Source organism: Pyxicephalus adspersus, chromosome 3, assembly GCF_032062135.1.
Source record: "Pyxicephalus adspersus chromosome 3, UCB_Pads_2.0, whole genome shotgun sequence".
Classification (NCBI taxonomy): domain Eukaryota; kingdom Metazoa; phylum Chordata; class Amphibia; order Anura; family Pyxicephalidae; genus Pyxicephalus; species Pyxicephalus adspersus.
This window is the reverse complement of record NC_092860.1, coordinates 15,450,556-15,472,687: the sequence shown is the minus strand read 5'-3', so window position 1 is coordinate 15,472,687 and position 22,132 is coordinate 15,450,556. Positions and strand designations below refer to the sequence as shown.

Genomic DNA, 22,132 nt, shown 5'->3' with positions numbered 1-22,132 from the left:
TTTGGGTAACATTAGAAAATGTTTACTTTCATTAGTAAAAACAAAAAATAACTAGAAAACCAAAGGAAATATTTCATCTTCACATGACGAATGCCAAGCCTATGTGTAAAATTATATGACTGAATAAAAGAAAGAAGAAGCAAGAGGGGCTGTTGTGGAAAAAAGGAAATGACATTTGTTGTAATATTGAAACTTTTACAGTGCTAATACACCTTATAGGATAAAATTAGTCATACTCTACATTTGTTCTTTACCTGGTTAACTGGGCTCTCTGATTCTCCTGGGGAAGCCAAATGGTGAAACGCGTCAAAAGAATTTCTGTAAACTGTGGGACTGTATGACCTAACCATTACACTGATGTTATGACATCCCATGTCTATTAGAACACCTTCTGTGATCCAGTCATGTTTATCTTGTGATATTACAAGTAAATATTTCCTTTTTTGCCAAAAAAGCTCCCCTCTTGCACGTTCTTTTTATTTATTCGCTTTCAACTTTTTAAAACAGAAGCATGTTTTAATGTTGTCTTATTTCTGTAGATGCTCAGTGCTTACCAATATGCAAATACTGTCTCTGCAAAAGCCATGCAGACCAGACTAGGCCCTTAACTGGGTCCACAGCAATGAGCCATAGTAAGGCAGAGAAAGAGCGAGGTTACGCACCAACTCCCTGGTTGTAGTCCCTTTGCACCATCAGTGGGCCCTGGACTTTAGTTTCCAAAAGGAGTTTTGGAGGCTACAGGAACCTCTCAGCCCCCTGTACCAACAACATCCTTTTGCCAGTTTTAAAGATAAAAGGACATGATTCAATGTAAACAAATACTGGTCATGTTTTTGGAGGAACCTGCTGAGACTGTTGAATGAAACCTCTATACAACATTGACACAGCATGCATCTTGCAAAATACTAAATCGTCTTTTATTAGGGTTGCTAGAAATTCAATACAAAATGATCTTAAACATGAAAAGCCATTCCTTGCTGGGGAAAAAAATGGTACAAACTTCACAATTATTTACAAATATTTTGTTTTTGGAAAGTGCTCATGATCCCTTGAAATATTTTACAACAGTAGCATTTTATAACTTGACATTTTAAAAGGTAATCTTAAAAAAAAAAAAAATAAAAAAAAAAAAAAAAAAAAAAAAAAAACACACAAATACACCTACCTGTGTTGCTGCTGGCAGCATCTCAGGTTAGGCTCCCATTAAGTGTAAAAGTGGTCCAAGGTCAGAATAGTGGCTGCTGGAGGGTTGATGTGTTAATTATGAAACCTCCTGCACTGCATGGGAGCCTCAGGAGGGTGCAGCTATGCTACGGCCACAAGCAGTCTTTAGGATTTGCTTATATGGGCTTACACAGCTATGTGTACAGCAGAATACAAAGCATTTGCTGAGTGTTCGGTCAGCTGGGAGCAAAGCACCATTCAGTGTCCATTTAGGAGAGTGATCACTCAAACACTGCTAACCAGATTTGAACCTTGTTGAGATGGCAGCTTGTTTAAAGTGACCAAATGTAATGCCATTTACACCCCTAAAGTAGAGCTGTAGGCATTTTAAAAGCTTGAGCTGCTGAACACTTAAAACATTGCATGTTTGTGTATGTATATATATATTTAATGTGTGTGAAATGCCAAAAGGCTTCACTGATTATATACACCTGCTTCAAAACCTCTGTTTTGCACTCTTGACTTTGTATTGTTTTTACCTTTGGAAGTCGCTGTTGTAACCGAATTGCTTGCTAAGCCACTTCCCTGGGTAAGAAGCAGCATGCTATGTCAGTGGAAACTAGGCCTTAATAAACATCCAGTCATTGGAATGGGAGTTTTTTTTTCCTTAGATAACATAAAATGCTATGTAAACAGATCTTTGCACAGTGGATGAAGGAGCAGAGGTGTATAGGTATGTTATTAGGCAGTGGAGCGATTAGAGAAATCTGATAGGCGCAGCACTGGGGACTTCAGTGTAGAGATCTTTACAACAGAATTGACATCACAAGATTCCACCCTTCTGTTTTATTTCAGTATGGAACCTTCACAACAAAGTGTGACACTCTCTGCAGCTGAAAAGCAGATCTCGATTCCGAAATCCCCAGGGCAGAAACTATTTCAATCTATTTCTTGAACGAGACTGGATAGATTTTTGCAGGAATACATAAAACATAGAAGCAACAACCTGACAGATGAAGAATCCTCTACAATAAGACTTCACCAAGCAATAGCACTTTGATGAGTGCCTTATTCTGTATCAATAGAGCATTTTAAGTAGACGTAACAAACAGGGAAATAAACCAGTAGAGAAGAAAACTAAAAACCAAACGGAAATTTTTATGATTTCCCACTCCTACAACCATGGGGGGTTCATTCAGCAACATAATTCAATATTCAAACAACAAACATGATGTACATACTGCAGGAGTCATCAGCAACCTGCTCCTAGCATAGAACTTTAGCCCTGCCAGTGTAAAAAAAAAAAAAAAAAACGGGATTAGTTACCATTATTTGAGTACCCAATTGTTTTTGTTCAATTATTTTTTAACCGTTAGCTAGAAGTTGTAAAGATTTTGGAGACTAATTTTAAAAATATTCACTGGGCAAATACAGCATGTTTTTGTCATTCTGAGATCCTTGCAAGGGGATCAATAAATTGTGTGGAGAGAGAAGCAAAACAATAATCTCCAATTTGGTATTTTTTATGAAAACTTGACCAATAGTTCTATAGTAAAGATATATTTGCTTGAATGCTCTAGTGCATTCAATGCAAACAGGCCACTTCAATTCTATTTTTTTTTTTTATTACACAAAAATCTCATTAATTATCCCATGCAGTTTACTGATAAAGGAAAACCCAGAATATAGATGTGGTATCTAAAAAGGATTATTAAATGATGACTTCTAGGACAATAATAGTTTGGTACTTTTCATCTCGATTACATAGACAGCACTCTTATTCATTCAGGGTGTAAGCACTTACCCATAGATGAATAGAGTGGCTGAAGCACCTGCTAGCTGAACATGTAATAACAGCATACAAGTTTGAAGTTGCTACAGACATTATCTCATGTAGTCCTCATTAAGAATGTGAATACATAAATGACCAAAGCTTTCAGTGTTCTCCCCAGACCCATTTAGCTGGGCGCACCACCCGGGACTTTTCAGTAACCACATGGCTGTTTTTGGGTGGTTACATAAGAGTTGGGTCACAATACAGGGGCTGCTACACGTCTACAATTTTCTTCCTACCCGATTAAAAAAAAAATGTCTAGGCTGAGCTTGATTGCAGAATGCACAACAAAAGTTGATTAGTAATAATGAATGAATAATGAACACGAAATAAGGGCACTTTCCAAGAAATGAGGGCAATGCCAGCATTAATACTTCATTTAGGATGACAGCAGAAGATTAAACCACAGTGATCACTGACCATTTCCACATGGAAGATGGTATGCAGGAAGAAAAATCAATGAGCGTATGCTAGCCAGGACATGGAGATTTGTTTTGTGTCACACTGCCAATGCTGCTACACCCAGCCATGTCTGGTACCTTGTAGGACTGACAAGATGCAAAAACACCTTAGAGGTCATCCGAGCACTTGGAAATAAATGGCTGCTGTACTGATTACACGAATATTACAGTAACAGATTTTCATTAACAGAACGGAATGGGCCCGTTCTGATGAACAACAAGGTCACAGACTTCTTTATAAATAGTTCATAAACCTGAAAGGCTAAAACTGAAGAAATCACATTCAACTGTGTGAATATAAAAGAGCTTTGGAAGGTGGAAAGGCTGGTGGAAACAACCCATTAAACATTTTTAAAGAAATCCAGCACCAGGTTTATGGCTTAAAGTGAACTCAGCGATGCCTCAGGTGCTCACAAAGGTCTTTATACAGAAAAGGATTTTCAACATTTTAGAGTTGTCAACAGCTGGGGAAAAGAGCACACAGTTGTATAAGGAGTTTCACTCTGATTTTAAGTGTTCCTTTTACTTAGCAGGGAGGTCCTTTTGTTAGATACAACTGCCCAAAATTTTCCCTGCAAACTCCTCTGTGTGCCTCTCTGATTTTGTTTACCTGTTACAGGGGCCCAACAGCCCTGTCTTTTTAGGCAAAGCCTTAACCCACCACCCTTTGTCCACAAGGGGCTCTGATGTGATTACAAAGAAATGGCAGCATGTCCTTGGAAGGGAGGAAGCAATAGTAAAAAGTATCACAAAGAGCCACATCAAACAGGTTCTTCCATCACATAAAAGGTGATAGACACTTTTTGGTACCCCCAGGCAGTACTATGTGTTTTAAAGGTTTAATGCGACAGACAGGATTGCTTTAATAAGCATCAAACAGCCACAGAGGACCTGAATGTATATTTTAATAAGCGCATGTTTCCGAGTGCCTTGTCTATCTGGGGTTCAGGCCCTTGGACCCCCAGGTAGGGTGCGGAGCCAGACAATCATTATCCCCACCTCCTTGACAAGAAGTGTACTTTATTTAACGATTCTAGAGCGCTGGCTGAAATCAAATCATACAGACAAAGCACTTCGAAACTCTAGGCTTAAAAAAAAAAAACATTCAAAGGATAAGTGCAGCTGTAATCCTACCAAGAAATCATTGCACGTCTGACTAGATGAATTACAATCAATATATCTCATCCCTGCATCAATGATTATTATTCTGCTTTTCCTCTTTCACTCTTTGATGGAGATTATCAGCATACATGATAACATTAACATTTCTAAACTTCATTTTTGGGGTTTTTTTGCACTGTAATTTGTCAGGGGAAATACAAAAAAAACAAAAACCTCCAGACTTCTGGAGTAGTAGTGCAGCTTCCACATTCCTATATAATGTTAGTCCTTTGATCATTACATTGGAATGGATTGATTTTTTGTACGAAGAATAGAATATATACACCTAATTTTTGCATGTTGTTCCACTGGCTTGCCATTCATTTGCTGTAGAATTCCTGCAAACAAAACAGGACCAGGAACACACAAAAAAAGAAAAACATTTTGCCTTCATTTGACATATTGGTACTTTGGTACTACCGTACACATGAGCAGTTTTTACACTGAGAAGCTCTGCTATGTGCTACACTGTGTCTGCCAAGCCGCTACACAAAGCTTCCTGGGCTTGCATACCAAAGCCCCTGTGTACTTACCTTTACTGGATACAAAATGTACATAGTGCATGATCACAACATTTTTTACTAAAGAACAATGGGAGGGAAAAAAACTTTTTTTTTTTTTATTTACAAAATAGTTAGTCCAGGCAGGTTTCCCACTAAAAAGTTTTGTAGTAAATCAGTCTGTGAATACTAAACGGTTATATTATTCTGTCATTATATAAATAAGCGCCTGTACCAAGAAACATACAGAGGAGATGAAGGAACAAAAATAAACTAAAGGTGGGACAACAGTCGGGGGGGGGGGGGGGGGGGGGGGAGGAGTTTTGAAAACCTGCAATATGGTATGTACAATAATAATACACAATTTGCTTCAAGGCAACAAGGTCCCGTGATTGCCAAGATTGCCATTCCGTCTTCCTGCCAACCAGCAGGGAGAAAATATACTTTAATACCAATTGAAGCTCTGTGAAGCGAGATGGGGGAGAATTCAGTACTCTTCTTTCAAAGCATCTTGTACTTTGCCGGTGATTAGTTTGTTTCTAAAAGAAAGAAATAAAAACAGATCAAAAGACAGCAAATAAAGTCATTCACTGTTGGGTTTTACATTCATTGTAAGTAAAATGTTTAAAGCGGAACTAAACTAAAAATTGAAAAAAAAAAAATCATTTTCACAAAAAATCATCACACTTTACCTTTAATCCCGCAGGTCTGTCGGGGGGTTTCCTCGTAGGTCCCGCGTAATCCTGGTATCTGTCTTTGGCAAGACACAGGGGGAGCACCAGGCGACGACATTCTTTTCTCATCTTCTGGGTTCTTCCTACATTATCTGATCTCGCACTGTGCAGGCGCGAGATCGGGTGACATATTAGGGAAAATATTTCTGATCTCACTGCACATGCGTGAGATCGGCAATTTTTTTCCTAGTGAAGAAAGGGCTCCTTCTGCGCATGCCCGAGATGCTCGGGCATGAGCAGAAGGGACAGCCAAGAGCCTCCTATGATGTGTTACGTAGGTATCCCGAGAGGCTCTGCACTCCCATTAATTCTTCTGAAGAGCCAAGTGCCAAAATCATTGTCTCACTTCTGGGTTCTTCTTTCTGGTCACCCGATTTCGCACTGCGCAGGCACAAGATTGAGTGACGTAGATAGGGAAGAAAAAAATGCCGATCTCACTGTGCATGTGTAAATTCTGCAATTTTTTTTTTTTCCATTAATGACAGGGCCCCTTCTGCGCAGGCCTAAGAGCATGCGCAGAAGCAACCAAGAGCCAGTAGGCTTTTCGCTCCCATTCTGCCTTGATCGTTGCAGCTGTACAGGACTGATGGAGAGGCTGAAGTTCAAAAGGTCACTACTAAAAATCATATATATAAAAAAAAAACTGACCTGGTTTATATATAACTAGTACAAGTAACATTACAGCATTTCTTACCAAGTGGTACAACCGATGGAGGGTCCGAAAGGGAATCAGAACTCCGTTCATGTGAACTCGGCTCCCAGGTTTCACCATTTTCAGATACCTTTGAAATCTGATCGGGTGTTGTATTCTGGCTGTCTACGGCGTCATCACCAACGTTTAAATTTGCATCACTGCTGCCCTCCTCAACTGCGCCTTGTTTGGCTTTCTCCAGCTGACCTGAAAACCAACCTTGGATTTCATCTGAGGACATATTAGTCTGCTCACACAGATCATTAATGTCACTTTCACAAAGTGTCTGATGCTCGGCATAATAGTCCAAAAGAGGCTGAAGGGACACAGGTTTAGCTGCAGCATAGGTTTTTTTGTAGCTCTCATACCATCTTAAATTGCCAATTTTAAAGGAGTACCTGGCATCCCCAAACCAGCGCACAATTTCTGGCCGGGGCAGTCCTGTCTGCTGTACAAGATAATCGTACTGTTCCTGGGATGGCCACTGTGTCTTCACAAACAATTGTCTTAAGTGATCCCGTTGCTGGGCAGTCTTTTTAACAGATCTTTTCTGAGGCGTACATGGCCTACTGCCACTATCGCTGTGATTGCTATCATCCCTATTACTGTCCGTGTTGTTTCCGCTGTCTGTGACCCGAAGAGCCTTTAAATTAATCTTTATTGGGTTTACTTTGCGCTCCTGGACTGGAGAACTAGAAGCCTTCACTTCATCGGCAGCCTTGACCTCCAAATTCTCAGTTTCCTCAGGAGAAACTTCCTCCTGCTTTTCACACCGAGTCTTTTCTCGCTTGAGTTCTTCTGCAACCTTTTTGCGTTTCTCTGAGAACCAGCTGTCAATTTCACGTCTTGTCATTTTGGTCTCACTCCGCAACCTGGTTACTTCATCATCTGAAGGGACATTATTTTTTGCAAAGCTACCTTCCAGGGCTCTTAGCTGCTCTGGAGCCCTTTCTTTGTACCTTGTTGTAGTAAAGTCTGGAGTCTGATGCCAAGACTGCCTCCTTGGTGTATGGGAGGGCGTATGTGATTGTGTAGGTGAGGGCGTATGTGATGGAGTATGCGAAGGTGTATGCGATGGAGTATGGCTGCTTGCTGGAAGTGCAAAATCAGTATCATGTTCTTTTCCTACGGAGAACACAGAATCTGACTGGGGTTCAGTTAGCTGTTCGTTGATGTCCGTTAAGTAGGTGACAGGTTTGTTACGAAAATGATATCGTTTATCGCTAAACCATTTCCTAACGTCCCGCGTTGTGAGGCCAGTAATTCTGGTCAGCCTTGCAACTTCCCCATGGGAAGGAAACTGACTTTTGCAGAAGCTGTTTTTAAGGGCACTGAGTTGCTGCCTTGACTTTTTAATTCGAATGCTTTCATAAAGGCTCGATGAAGTCAGTGGTGGAGAATTGTCAGCAGCTGTTAACTCTCTACCTAAATCATTTGATTGACTAGTGGTAAGCGGCGCCACTCCTAAAGACACAGTTCCTTGAATTCCATTGGTAAGGATAGGCTGAGTTACTATTAAACCACCAGCCCCTTGAGGTTGGCTCACAATCTGACTAGGAAGCGTAGCTTGAATAAGATGCTGAACGTTATTTGTATTGGTTACAAGAGGAGCATTTAAAACAGTGATGGTTGGCTGAGGTACCGGCTGGGGGATGGATTGGATGATTGTATTAAACATTTTCTTTCTTGATTCCTCAATCTCCTCAGGTGACCAGCTGATACCCTGTTTAAGTCTTTGTGCAGTAAACCATATTTTAATTTGCTCTTCAGGGTACTTTGTCACCACCGTTAGATAGCAAAGTTCAGCCTTTGTTGGGTAGGGGAATTTGTTGAAAGAATTTTTTAGAAAACAATTAGAATCCATGGATGAATTGTATGTCGGAATGCTGCTTAACGGAATCATTACTTTCGGGAGAGACTTTTCAGTAGAAACTTTCTGTGCAGACTGTTTTGGCAGCACTGGTGTTATAATAGTTGTAGGAATCTTTGGCTGTATTACAGACTGCGGGGGGTTTATGGATACCAGCTGAGTGACCCCACTTTGTAAGACAGGTACTGTTCCTATTATGGGGCCGTTTACTATTGGAGAAGAGTTCACAATGTTGTTTGTTGCTTTGTTTACCAATGCTGTCCCATTTCTGGTGGCTGGGCGGCCTCTTCTTTCTGGCTCTTCAGCTACGCTGGTACCATTGTCCTTTATGGTAATAATTTTCTTTGCCTCCAGCTTTTTAAAACTTTTCATTATAGGGGTTTTAGTAATTGCCACTTCCATGTAGTCATTCGCAAGTTCTTCTCCATGGTGTACAGGTTCATCCTGGTCGATGCCATGGCCACCGACACTCTGTTCCACAACAGTGTAGCTTTCATGCTTGGCCACTGTCCAGGAAATGTCTGAATCTCCAGGATGAGAATCTGCATTATGAGCTTCCAATTCTTTAGGGTCTTTTACTAGAAAGCTGCATGCGATGCAAACATAAGAAGGATCGTCTCTAAAGTCAAGGTGTTTCAGATTCATGTGTTCCACAAAAGGGCTTATTTCCTGAGAACCAAAATTACAATATTTACAAAAAAAACTCAGACCTTCAACGTTGTCATGTCCATTAGACAGCATTTCATGGCCATCTCCAATAAGATCTGCAGCTGGTAGTATATCATGGGGCTTCTCTGTGGAACTTTGGTCCTTTTCTTCTTCTGCAATATCTGTGCCGCCATCCAAGACAAGAGCCTTGATAGGTATCATACAAGGTGTGGTAGATTTCCGTTTACTTGCCATGGCTTCGGACTTCTTCCCACACAATCAAGTAGTGTTATGTTTAAATTCAAAATGACTACCAAAGAGGCATCACACTTTCAGCATTTTGATACAGAAGACTCCGGCGTGACTTGGCACCGAGCTAAAGGAGAAGAGAAAAAAAAAAATGGATTACTTTATGAACAAAAACATTGTTCAAAGCGTTTGCAACAAAAACATGCAAAACCCTTAACTGCCACTCACGTCAAAGCCATGTTACTTGAAAGAAGATGTTTGCAAGAATTTACCTAAAATCATTTTCTTGTAGTCCATGGGGCGACAAAAGAATCTAATACATTTAGCCTGTCATTAGGACTGTCCACTATCAAATAGTAGGCCAGCAGAGCATAACTAGCCAAAGGAAATAGATATCATGGTTAAAGCGGACCTAAACCCAACAATGCAACTTGGGTTTATGTGTAATTCAGACGCTCTTCTTTCCAAGTTAGAATAAAAAAGCAATTTCTGTAATGGGTTCATATGATAATTCCTATTGCACAGAGAGAACTGTTAACTCTGAACTTACAGGAGGAATAAAAGGTCCAGAAGTGTGAGTTTAAAGATCCTAAACAACACAGAATCAGATTTTTCACCCTTGATGGTATGAAGTTTTGTTTTTTACCAGTGTGCAGGTAAGATTTGTCTCATGGAGAAACTTCTAAAATCCAAAAAGTACACTTTGTGAAAAGTAAGCTTCCCAGCTCTAAACAACATCAAAATAAAAACAGTTAATGTTCTCTATGTTGTTCTCATCTATAAATACCTGGGCTTTGATAGTTATGCCATTAAAGCCGGTGACTGTAAAGCAGGATGGTAAATCAGTTCTTGAGACACAAAGTCCCAATGATCTAGTACAGCCCAAAGAACATCTACCATGAGCTTCACCAGGCCAGAATAGCACTTACATTTGGGCCAGTCCCATGCAATGTGGATCATAAGAATGCTCACAATCCTGCAGAGTAGATTAAAAAGCATTGATCCGGGCATCTACTTCTGCTTTGTAGACGTACTGTACAGTTTATTCTGTAAAAACATGGATGCCAGAAGGTCCATCTCAATGTACCCCGCACCTCCCACACACAACTATAAGAAACACAATGTCAAAACCACCTTTGATACAGAAACCATTTCTCAGAGGCAAGTTGCTGCTGGAAACAATTATGAAAGGTATTAAAAATGAAGTGGTCTTAAATTAAAGTGTAACCCTAGCAAAACATTTAGGTCAGAATTGGGTCTATTTATAAAACGTTTTAATGCTTTCCCAAAATTCACCCAATATGCACATTGGAATCAATTAGAAAATAGATAAATCATAGGTAAATGTTGATTCACGCTCTTTTTAATGGAATCCAATCTACATTCTGGAATGAAATTGAGTTTAGTTTGAGTGAATTATTAAAAATAGAAGTTACATATGTAGTACAGTTGAAATCTATGTGAAGTTTTTCTTGATGTCAGTGTCCTGACTGGTATAAAAATAGGAATATGGAGGCTATGACAGGTGGCCATCAACTCAGAAAAATCAGGGAAATCTTTCCCAGGGGAACATCAATAAAATTTCTCCTTTTTTAGGAATATAGATGAAATAAAATCTCGGGTTCTTTTATTTACAGTGTTTTAGAAGTGTTCAGGGTCTAAACAGAACACAGACTTTCTCAAACTTTTTCATATAGGGGATTCCTTGCAATAACTTTCAGGTCTTCAGGGAACCCCTGACATAATTATTAGATCCACAGCTCACAGTACATAAGTGTGGTGGTCAATGAGAAAAATCATGGTGAATAGGAAGAACAGCCAAAAAGATTATCGGGGTCATTTACTGGCCTGAGAGGCACAAATAGCTCATTGGAACCCCTAGCAACCTCTGGATTCAGCAAAATACTGGTTGAGAAACGCTGATCAAGGTTCAAACTTTATATATTGTTTGTTCAAAACTTAAAATAATGTTTAGGTGAAAATCTATTAAACACGCAACACAGGACACAATTCGCTTTGATGATTTTAAAAGGGAGAGTAATTTCAGATTTACAAAGGTGAGGTGAGATACCACAGACCGCCAAGTTTTCTAGTACCGTGTTTCCCCGAAAAAAAGACACCCCCCGAAAGTAAGTCCTAGCAGGATTTTTGGCTGTTTTCGAGCAAGCTCGAAATATAAGCCCTACCCCTAAAGTAAGCCCTAGCTTAATACCTTAGAATATCTTCAGCACATACTGTACATAGTGGTGGGGGAGGAAGTAAAGGACATCACAGACTGTCACACTAGTGCAGGACTGTCACAACATCACTATATTACGTACCGGTATTCCAGGCTCACACAACCCATCACTTCTCCAGGTGCAGAGCTGATGATTGTAGAGAGAGATGTGAAGGGAGGGCAGACTGAGCCTGTCACATCTCTCCTTCTCCGTTACCGGTAATACGGCNGGACATCACAGACTGTCACACTAGTGCAGGACTGTCACAACATCACTACATTACGTACCGGTATTCCAGGCTCACACAACCCATCACTTCTCCAGGTGCAGAGCTGATGATTGTAGAGAGAGATGTGAAGGGAGAGCAGACTGAGCCTGTCACATCTCTCCTTCTCCGTTACCGGTAATACGGCGCTGCACAAATGATCGTGGTGGGGGGAGGAGAAAAGGGAGGACGCTGAGGATGCCACACCTCTCCTCCAGGGCACCGCCGGTACAGTGTACCCCGCAGTGCAGAACTGATCGTGGTGGGGGGAGTGAAGGGAGAACAGCGCGGATAAGGCTGTCCCATCTTTCTTCCAGAGCACCACCGATACAGTGATCACGGTGGTGCAGGACTGATTGGTGAGGGGGGTTCCCCCTTGATGTTCCAGAATGTGATAACATTTGAAATAAATGTTAATTTTTTTGTTAAAGAATAAATGCGGTTTGTTGTTCTTCTCAAAATATAAGCCCTACCTGAAAATAAGCCCTAGGGCATTTCTTGGAGAAAAAATTTATATAAGACAGTGTCCTATTTTCGGGGAAACACGGTAATAAAAAGGGAAGTAGTCATGAGTGATTATTCATTGGGGAATGGGGGGGGGGATTTACAAAATCATAATACAGATGCCACAAATGGCCACAGATTTGTATTACTAATTGTAGAGCAAATATGCAGAGCCTGTTCAGCTCCACCGCCAGCAACATGGCACTATTATGTTCGTCAGGAAGCAATAGGGGACTGAAAGTACTTTTTATCCCGAATGTGACACATTTATTGAAATATCAGTCACATTTATGTGTGCTTTTGTATAAATCCGGCAAGATTGCAGTATATGATGGTAAACCAGGACTTATCACCCCCTCCACCCACCAAAGCCAGTCCTGCTGGGCCCGAGGCAGCATTACAAATTGAACGAAGATACGTTACAACGAAGATTCAAAAAAAGATATACACATGGTAAAAATAAAAATTCTAGCATTAGAACTTTTTTTACCTTGTACAAGAGAATCTTGAATTGACCGTTCTACACAGGCAAGGAAAATATTCATGCAGGAAGTTGTGATTATGGGTTGAATAAATTAAATACTTCTGGGCCCAGCACCAAACTGAATGATCTTTGCTCCAATCACAGATTTTTTCCATGGACTTGCCAAAGAATGAAGTTTAAAGTTCAACTGCAGCAGGGCAGTCGGAAAACAAGTTGGACTAATGCCTAACAATAGGCAAAACTTGCATGGCACAAAGAAAAAAATAATCTAAAGGTAAATTGTTCTCATAATAGGAATGTCTTAGAAAACCTAAAAAAGATTACAGTTCCATGGTATATTAACAAAAGGATGGTAAACTAGAATAAAAAGAAACTTTTACACAAACTGTTTCACTCTTTCTACAGAGCTGACTGTTCATTATTACCTCACCTTTACAGTGAGTGCATAAGCCTACCTGAAAAAATTAATGTTGTTTAGTAGACAAGGAGTAAATACACCAAATATGAGCAGCACGGTGGCTAAGGTAGCAATCTTTTCTTTGCAGCGCCAGGTGACAGATTCGAATCTCAGCCAGGGCACTATCTGCATGGAGTTTGTATGTTCTCCCTGTCTGTGTGGGTTTCCTTCCACATTTCAAAAACATGCAGTTAGGTTTGGCTTCCCCCTAACAATTGACCGTAGACTGTATTAAAGCCATATGACTATGGTAGGGACATTAAATTGTGAGCCCCTTTGAGAAACAGCTAGTGACATGACTATGTACAGCGCTGTGTAATATGTCGGCGCTATATAAATAATGATACTTTTAAGTGAAAGTGAGTGAAAGTTACAATATAGCAGCAGCTCAAAAAGAAAAACTATAAAGAAACCAAGTTGTTCCCACTATTTTTCTGGAGGAAGGAAACGGCTGCAAAGAGGCTGCGAGAATTAAGTAGCAGTGAGATCTAAAATAAAAAGATGGAAATAATTATTCCATTGAAAACAAATGCAGCAGTTCACTATGTACTGCAGTCTTTAGATTTCGGAGCTAAACAACTGTTACAAAAAACTTTTTTCCTATAGCGCAATACAAATAACCTTAAAACATTATTTTCTCACTTAAAAGAAAATGTATGTCCCAATATTTATGTTTACATAATCTCTAAAAGACCAAGGCTCCCCCCCATCCCAAGTCACCAAAACGGGAAGAGCCTGACATTCAGCCAAGTAACACCAGAACAGCGTGTTCTTCCATCTGCAGAATTTGCCTAGTTCCTTCAGTGGAAAAATACTGCAGAAACAAGTGTCCGAGCATTCTCTATCACAGTACATATGGAGGAGCATTTTATGGGGCTGAATGCAGTTGCATCATACGCACAACACACTTGCTATCACAGGTAGGTAAAAGTACAAACTACAATCCAGTGACAAAAACTGTGCAAAACGTTTGATGTAAAAAATGCCCTATAAATACAAAAGTGAATGAAATGTGTTAAAAGTTCTTCTACTGCCTGATCGGAATATTTAACAAATGTGTATTTATTTTTTTTTAATTCAAAAATGTGTTTTCCATTGTTATAAAGCGTGATAAGAGCTATTATTATTATTATTATTATTATTATTATTATTATTATTATTAATAAACAGTATTTACATAGCGCCAACATATTACACAGCGCTGTATATTAAATAGGGGTTGCAAATGACAGACGAATACAGACAGTGACACAGGAGGAGGGGAGGGCGCTGACCCGAAGAGCTTACAATCTAGGAGGTAGGGGAGGTATCACACAATAGGAAGTAGATATGTAATGGTGGGAAGTAGTGAGGGTTTAAGTGACAGAAGAAGACGGGTTGGCAAGTTTGAAAAAATTAGTTTTGAGTGCTCTTTTAAATGAGCAGAAGGAGCAAGCCGAATAGGAGGAGAAAGACTATTCCAGAGAATTGGGGCAGCCCTAGAAAAGTCCTGGAGCCCTGTGTGTGATGAGGTTATAAGTGAGGAAGTCATTAGTAGGTCATTGGATGAGCGGAGAGAGCGGCTAGGGAAGTATTTGGGGTTTGTTCCAGAGGCTTAAAAAAGCAGAAAATAGGGCGGTGCTGTAATAACTCAATTGTAAAGATAGGAAACTCCATTTACCTCTCTCCATTTGTTCACCTGCCTATCCTAACTTTTACAGACCAGTCTTATCTCTGTTGAAGGGCAAAGACTGAAAGAAAATCTGAAGACACATCACACTTTTGTAACGTGATAGGGTCACTTAAATATACATCTTCCAATAAGGCAGAATTACATTCTAAAAAAACAAAAGTCCCCCCTAATTTACATTACAGTGGTGTTGGTGGCAGCCATTATGCATGGTTGGATCATATCCTGTTTAGTTGTACATGTGAAAAAAAAAAAAAAAGAATTTTACTGATTAAGGTCGGTCAGGGCCCTTCACACCCATGGTGTGAAATCGCACTGTTGGCAGCAAACAGGAGCACAGCAAATGGTTACTGTGTGCAAGGGAGCAGCAAATTACACCACGGGTAACTATATTTGCACATGGCTGTGGTGTGAATTTTCAAACAACTGCGCAGACAAATGCGGACATAGCCACGTGCAGCTGGGGATCCCTGCTATTCTAAAATGACCCTTCATCTGTCCAGTAGAAAATGGTCTTCCTTTATTTAGTATTTACAATTTAAAAGGGAATATGTTCCTAGAAGCAATAATGGTGCAGCAATTAGAACAAAGGGGACAATTTTTAGTTTAATTCTGCTTTAAATACAATCTAATAACCACATCAGGAAGGTTTTTGTAGGCGCTTAACTTTAGGTTGCTCCCAACTGCAGCTCCCATGCCACTGATGAAGTCTACAAGTGGCCATGCCAAGGATAAATACAACCACTAGCACAGAGTTTCCCAACCAAAGTTCCTCCAGAGGTCTTTAGGAGTTCCTTGCAATAAGCACTTTGTGCCTCTCAGGTCAGTTTAACTGACAGCAATGGTCGTCAAAGAGGGTGACATTCTTCTAACTGCCTAGCAATGTAAGGCATTCTTCCCACTGACCATCACACTAATGTAATGTGAGCTGCGGATATAATAAGCAGGGGTTCCCCAATGTTAAAAAAGGTTGAACAACTGCAAATCCCTAATTAAACAAAATCATAGCAATTTTGAAGAGCAAAAATGTACAAACACATAGGAGTTAGGCTATGTACACACATCAGATGATTCTTCTCCAATAATCTCCTCAGGGCTGGTATCAGATGAGAATCTGATGTGTACGGCGCTTGTTCAACGTTATGGTGGATCCATGAACGCTGAATAATAGTAATACAAGTAAAGGGGAGAGAGCACAGCGGGGTGCTGCTCCGTCGTTCTCCTCCCCTCCCCCCCTCCTCTATTGAGCGCTCATTCATGCATCTTTCAGTCTTTGTCGTTGGAAAGGATCGCGAAAGATCCTTTCCAACAAAAATCTTGTGTACGTAACCTTATTGTGGTAGACAAAACAACATATACACTATCACCAGAGTACTCGGGAAGACAATGGAAAGCTCTAGCCACCAAGAAAGCCTCTTAATGGACCATTAGAGCTTACTAAAGCCACGTGGCTATTTTATTTCAATCAATCCAGTCAATGTAAGCTTTCAAGACTTCTCTTATGTTACAGATATACAGAGAATCCCATGAGTGCAGAACGTCATTCTAAGCCGTTGCAATACACAAGGGGTTAGGATGGCAGGTTGTGTTTTTCCTTCCATTACCTTTAATTCCCACAGTATAAATAATTACAATGCGCATGATCAGACTGCAGCAGGAGGCCTGCAAAGTACTGAAGCGTGTATAACATCTGACCCACAATCAGCCTGGCAGGCAAAAGAAAAGAGTGAAGCGGAACAGATTGGGGGCTGGCGGCCATGGAGCATTTATACATTTGGAGGCTCCAGTCTGGATGCACCACAGACATAAGGAATAACACTGCACTGATGCACCAACACTTTAAAAAAAAAAAAAGCTTGTTAACTAATCAGGGAAAACTACAAGAAAAAAAAATATAAAAAAAAAACCGTTGCAACCTAGTAAACAACCTTGATCAGCACAACTTTCATTCATAAAAATCAAGACCAAAAAACTTTAGAAACTGTAATTTCTGCACAAGACAAACAGCAATGCTCTAGCTCAGCGGTGCCCAACAGGTGGATACCGGTAGATCGCAAAAGCAATGCGAGTAGATTGAGAAGCCCTGCCTTTCAAAATAAGCTCTAACACGCACAGGAGTTGTTAGGTCCAATTTTTATTGTTGGTAGATCATTGTGACCTGGTCATTTTAAAAGTAGCTTGCAAGCCAAAAAAGTGTGGGCACCCCTGGTCTAGATTACAGTCACACTCCCCACATACTGGACACGCCAGAGTGAAAAACATCAAAAAAGCAAAATACGTCAACACTTTTCAAGAATACAAGTTTACAAAACCTGCAGCCATAAGTTATGTCTGTATACAAATATTCTCCTACTAAAACTCTGCAATCAAAATGGGCTTGAGGCTTCTAATGTGTATGTTGAGTCATTTTTTTGTTTTGTATACAGAGTATGAAGGGTTGAACCCATCAGTTCATTTTTTCTGTGTGTCTGGTTGAGGAGATTTAATTTCCTGTTTAAGAGACAATGCAAAAGGTGATTGAAATCTCTAAAAGTGAAGGAAACTTTCTATTCAAGAGAACCTTCACCCATCAGGTGTCCCCCCATTGAATGATAGACCTTGACCTTTTCTGCAGGTCTTCTTCAGGAGTTCCTATTAAGTATCTCCCCAGCCCCCTTTTAGCAGCACTTTTCAGTAACCACTCGGCTGTTTTTGTGTGGTTGCATCACAATAATGGGCAGCACGGTGGCTCAGTGGTTAGCACTCTGGCAGATCCCAGGTTCGAATCTCGGCCAGGACACTTTCTGCATGGAGTTTGTATGTTCTCCCCATATTTGCGTGGGTTTCCTCCGGGTATTTTTGTTTCCTCCCATAATCCAAATACATGCAGTTAGGTCAATTAGCTTGTCCTAGACTGTATCAAAAAATACAACTGTGGTGGTATTATTATTACTAAATCAGGATTTATAAAGCGCCAACATATTATGCATCGCTGTACATAAGGGTGGCAAATGACAGACAGATGCAGACAGTGACACAGGAGGAGGAGAGGGCCCTGCCCCGAAGAGCTTACAATCTAGGAGGGGGACAGAGATTGTGAGCCCCTTTGAGGGACAGCTAGTTGCATAACTATGGACTTTGCACAGCACTGCATAATATGTTGGCGCTATATAAATACTTTTTAATAATAATACAGGAGGCAACACCCGCCTACTGCTTCTTCCCACCCAGCTTAAATATTATTCTGGGGAAAATACTGTTGTTAATATTCAGTTTTCGCTATACATACAAAGACAGCATTGCTTTATGTAACCAATACATATCAAATGCATGTTACCATAAGGCCTTAAATTTAAATTTTTTTTTTTCTTTTACCAGAATCCTGTAGTGGAATGTACAACGAGAAGTCATCCCAGACTAGAAAGTTTCCTAAATTTCCAGGTATAATAATACAACTATGACCAGAAATCTGAGTGTATCCAACTACAAACTGCTAATCTGATTTTTCTGATTCCCCTATGGTAGTGACAAAGGGACAAACAACCAAACGCAGCGTAGGATCTGGAACCAGACAACGATTTCTCCTGACTCCTGCAAAGATTGGTGCTCCATACAGACAGAGGAGGGGAATCCAGGTTCTTCTTTTGCAGCAAGACTTATTTAGAGTTGCTTTAATGTAACCGTAGAATATATATTTATACATCAATAAAAAAACATTTTATGCAGCAATACAAGTTGGTAAAAACTGGTTTGTTTCTAATAAATGTTTATTGAGTGTTCAAATTCCTTATAAAACACTTGCATATTGCTATGACTGCATACTGTACTATGCTGACAACACATCCACTTCCTCCCTGAATGTCCGTTTGCATCTACAGAACTTTGTGAAACTACAATGCAATATGTTGGTATCATACAGTCACAACTTACCCTTTATGAAGCAGCTTTCTTTCCTCTCCAACCATTGCCGCACTGAACCTCTAACTGTGACAAACACTGGGAAATTCGGTCCTGCCAGTACCTTCCGAGGCTTCCAGATACATCAAAATATCCATGTACACCCTTTTGACTATTCAAACTATTGCCAATGCATTGAAATTACCTGCTTTAACTTTTACAGTGGGTAAACTTAAATGCAAATTTTAGAAAAATCTGCCCCAGTCAATTATGCAGCAGTACAAGAAGTCACCAATATCACCGCATGTGCCAGAATCAAAGCCCTGAAAAATCCATCAGTATGAGCCAAGCAACCAGCAATTTCAGAATCCGTCGGCAACTGCAGCCTTCAAAATCTCATTGCTGATCAAGGACTGGCTGAGTGACTGAAATAAAAGATTAGCTTGCTCATTATATTCTCCCAGTCATCCTTCCCAGAATCTGTGTCATAAATGTGAAAGAACATCTGATTAACTTACAAAACGATGAAATAATTGACGAAATGATTAACAGCAATAAAAATAACACTTAATGAAGCCTGATGAATGCAAGCAAGAGAAGCGATATTTCTTAAAGCAGTTTTTAAAACCCTTCCTCATTGTGAAATGTATAGAATATGAAAAAGCTGGGCTTTTTATAGTAAATTATATATATATTTATAATACATTGCAAGAAGTGTTCAGAGCTTTTCCTTACAAAGTTTGCACAAGTTTATAGTGCTACCAGACATCTCTTCAAAAGCATTCATGTTCCCAGTTACGGGTCTAATCTCACCGTCCCAACATAAAAAAAAAGTAAACTGGCTGTGGCTATGTTGTATGTGGATACACAACAGAAAATAAGGATTTTTGAAAGCAAACTCTTGATTGTCTTTGCCTTCATTTTTCCACCTTTCAAAATTTCAAGCAGCAAAGGTTTCAGGAGGTAGCTTGCACCAAAAGTGAAAAGTAGCATGCAGGGGGCTTAAGAAAAGTAACATTCGTGAATATATTGGTCCTGCTCAAATAAAGGATGTGAACAAAGTTCTGAATCCAAAGTTTTGAATCCTCGCATACAGGGATTGCCTGTGATAAATTGATGATAAGCAAATAGAAGTGTCAAAAGCAGCCATCATAAACGCAATTCCAATATGTTGCTGAAATGTTGGAATTTTTAGCAAGTTTCCTGAGTTTTAAAGCAAGATCAATTCAAGGTTTGCTGGATCACCCAGGTTCTCCCATGATAGTCTTCTCGAGTCTTGGAGAGCTTTATTAAATCAGGTCCATTACATCTCAAACCTTTTAATACCCATTAGGAAACTAGTCCGGACCAAGCATCTTGCCAGGGTATGATTGTGACTGTCAACAAATAGATTAATGTAAATTTCACTTAATCCCATAATATTTAAAACTTGTCACTTAAAAGTTGTTTTACCTTGTTATTCTGTGGGGACCTGTATCAGACAGGTCAACTGCACCTGCCAACAAATTCTGAATCTAAGAAATTATATCAAACCAATGCCATTAACACAAGCCAAAAGCTTCCTGACACAGTACCTGTATATGGAGCTTCTGTTAAATTAACTAGTGATCCTACCATAATGATCTTTTATCAGTCACTTCCTTTAGCACAACTAGCATACTCCTGCATAGTCGCCCTTTTACATGCACACCCAGGAATGTCAGCAAGCAGCTGCACCAACATATATTATGCAGGCACAGCCCACTGGAGTCACTATGAGGACGTTCATAGGGAGCAATGACGTGTAGCCAAAGATGGATAGAAAATATTTTTGATGGCACAATGGAGTAGTTTATAAATCAAATATAACCGAGTTATGATTTCCATAAATATGGAAATTGTAGTAAAAAAGTAGTTGAAATGTAGTTGAAAAGTAAAACCAAACACTTCTATCCGTTGCAATCGGTGTCCACCAGCTCTGAAATCTTATGACCAGGTCACACGGGCCCAATGTTTTTCAGCCATAGCTCCATGGAACCCCAGGGTTCCTCCAGAGGTTGCTGGGGATTCCTTGAACAATGAGCAGTTTGTACATTTCAAGTCAGTTTAGGTGACACCAATGATCTTTTTGAGTGACATTCTTCCCCATAGGACATCAATGTAAGAGGCATTCTTCCTACTGACCACCACACTAATGTGCTGTGTAAATAGTATATAGTAATTATAAAGCAAGAGTTCTCCATAGATCTGAAAGTCATTTCAAGGGTCCCCCATATGTCATGTCCTGAGATTCTACCACCTGTCACCCCGAGAGGACAAGGCCTGAACAGGGGAACGTTCTTTAGCAAGCCTGTTGCAAACTAGAGGGAGGATTGGCAATGGCACACGAGCCTTGGCCTGGCCACCATTTTCTTTTCTAAAAAGAAAAGAATCGTTCTGCTGCATGGCGATCTCTTGATCCGAATAAGCACTAGCCGAACATTTATGTGTTTGCCCTTATCCGACCCAAGAAGGGCAATGAATCATATTGACTTTTTGCATTTGTGTTGCTCTCCTCCTGTGTCGCTGTCTGTATCTGTTTATCATTTGCAACCCCTATTTAATATACAGCGCTGCGTATTACATTGGCGCTATATAAATTCTGTTTATTAATAATAATGCCATAGTCATATGTCTTTAAAACAGTCTAAGGTCAGTTTTGGTCTAACTGCATGTTTTTGGATTATGGTAGGAAACCAGAGTACCCAGAGGAAACCCACGCAATCACGGGGAGAACATACAAACTCCATGAAGATAATGTCCTGGCCGAGATTCTCGAACCTGGGACCTTCAAAGGCCAGAGTGCCGACCACTGAGCCATCTTCAATTGCCAACAATGGTATTGCTCGACATAGGCCATAGCTGCATCGTGTGACCCTGGCGAACCATGTAAGAAACATCGGCTGTAATTGGATGATGGCTGGATACCCAACTTATTGGGCCAATTCAGGCAGAGCCAACAATTGGCCCCTGTTGGCTGTGAACGTCCAGGGCCCTTATGAAGCACACTGCATCCCCTATGTCCACCCAAACTTTTTCTTTCAGGCCTGATTACAGTAGGAAGGGTCAGCATGTCGAGCTTAGTATTGCCGCCTGTGTCCCCCGCTAGGTAAATTCACCTTCTTTATTAGGCCTGGCTACCATCAATGAGACACAACAAGATCCAGGGAAAATTCTTTCAATGGGGACACCTGCTGTAATGCCACTTTAGAGGTGAAACTAACTTACAATATGAAATTATTTTCTCGTACTTCTTGTTAGGCGTTTGTGGCAGGTAGTGAACGTATAGGTGCTCACTGTGGGGGGGACTGCAAAAAGAAACTTAATG

At 40.2% G+C, this 22,132-nt stretch overlaps 1 protein-coding gene and 1 long non-coding RNA gene across 2 annotated transcripts in view; one reads left to right on the top strand and one right to left on the bottom strand.

Annotated features, from left to right (window-relative positions):
• Positions 1-891: 891 nt before the first annotated feature.
• The window catches only part of ZHX3 (zinc fingers and homeoboxes 3), a 22,821-nt gene continuing 1,580 nt past the window's right edge, over positions 892-22,132 (bottom strand). Inside the window, exons 2-3 of the mRNA XM_072403708.1 lie at positions 6,549-9,439; positions 892-5,659 (exon numbers count right to left, since the gene is read on the bottom strand). Of these exons, the coding sequence (XP_072259809.1) occupies positions 5,649-5,659; positions 6,549-9,318 (2,781 nt within the window). The 5' untranslated portion in view covers positions 9,319-9,439 and the 3' untranslated portion in view covers positions 892-5,648. The remainder of the gene's footprint in view (positions 5,660-6,548; positions 9,440-22,132) is intronic.
• LOC140327654 (uncharacterized) lies at positions 13,601-18,612 on the top strand. The gene is made up of 3 exons (XR_011920062.1): positions 13,601-14,161; positions 18,268-18,330; positions 18,415-18,612. It is a non-coding gene; the product is annotated as an uncharacterized lncRNA (long non-coding RNA).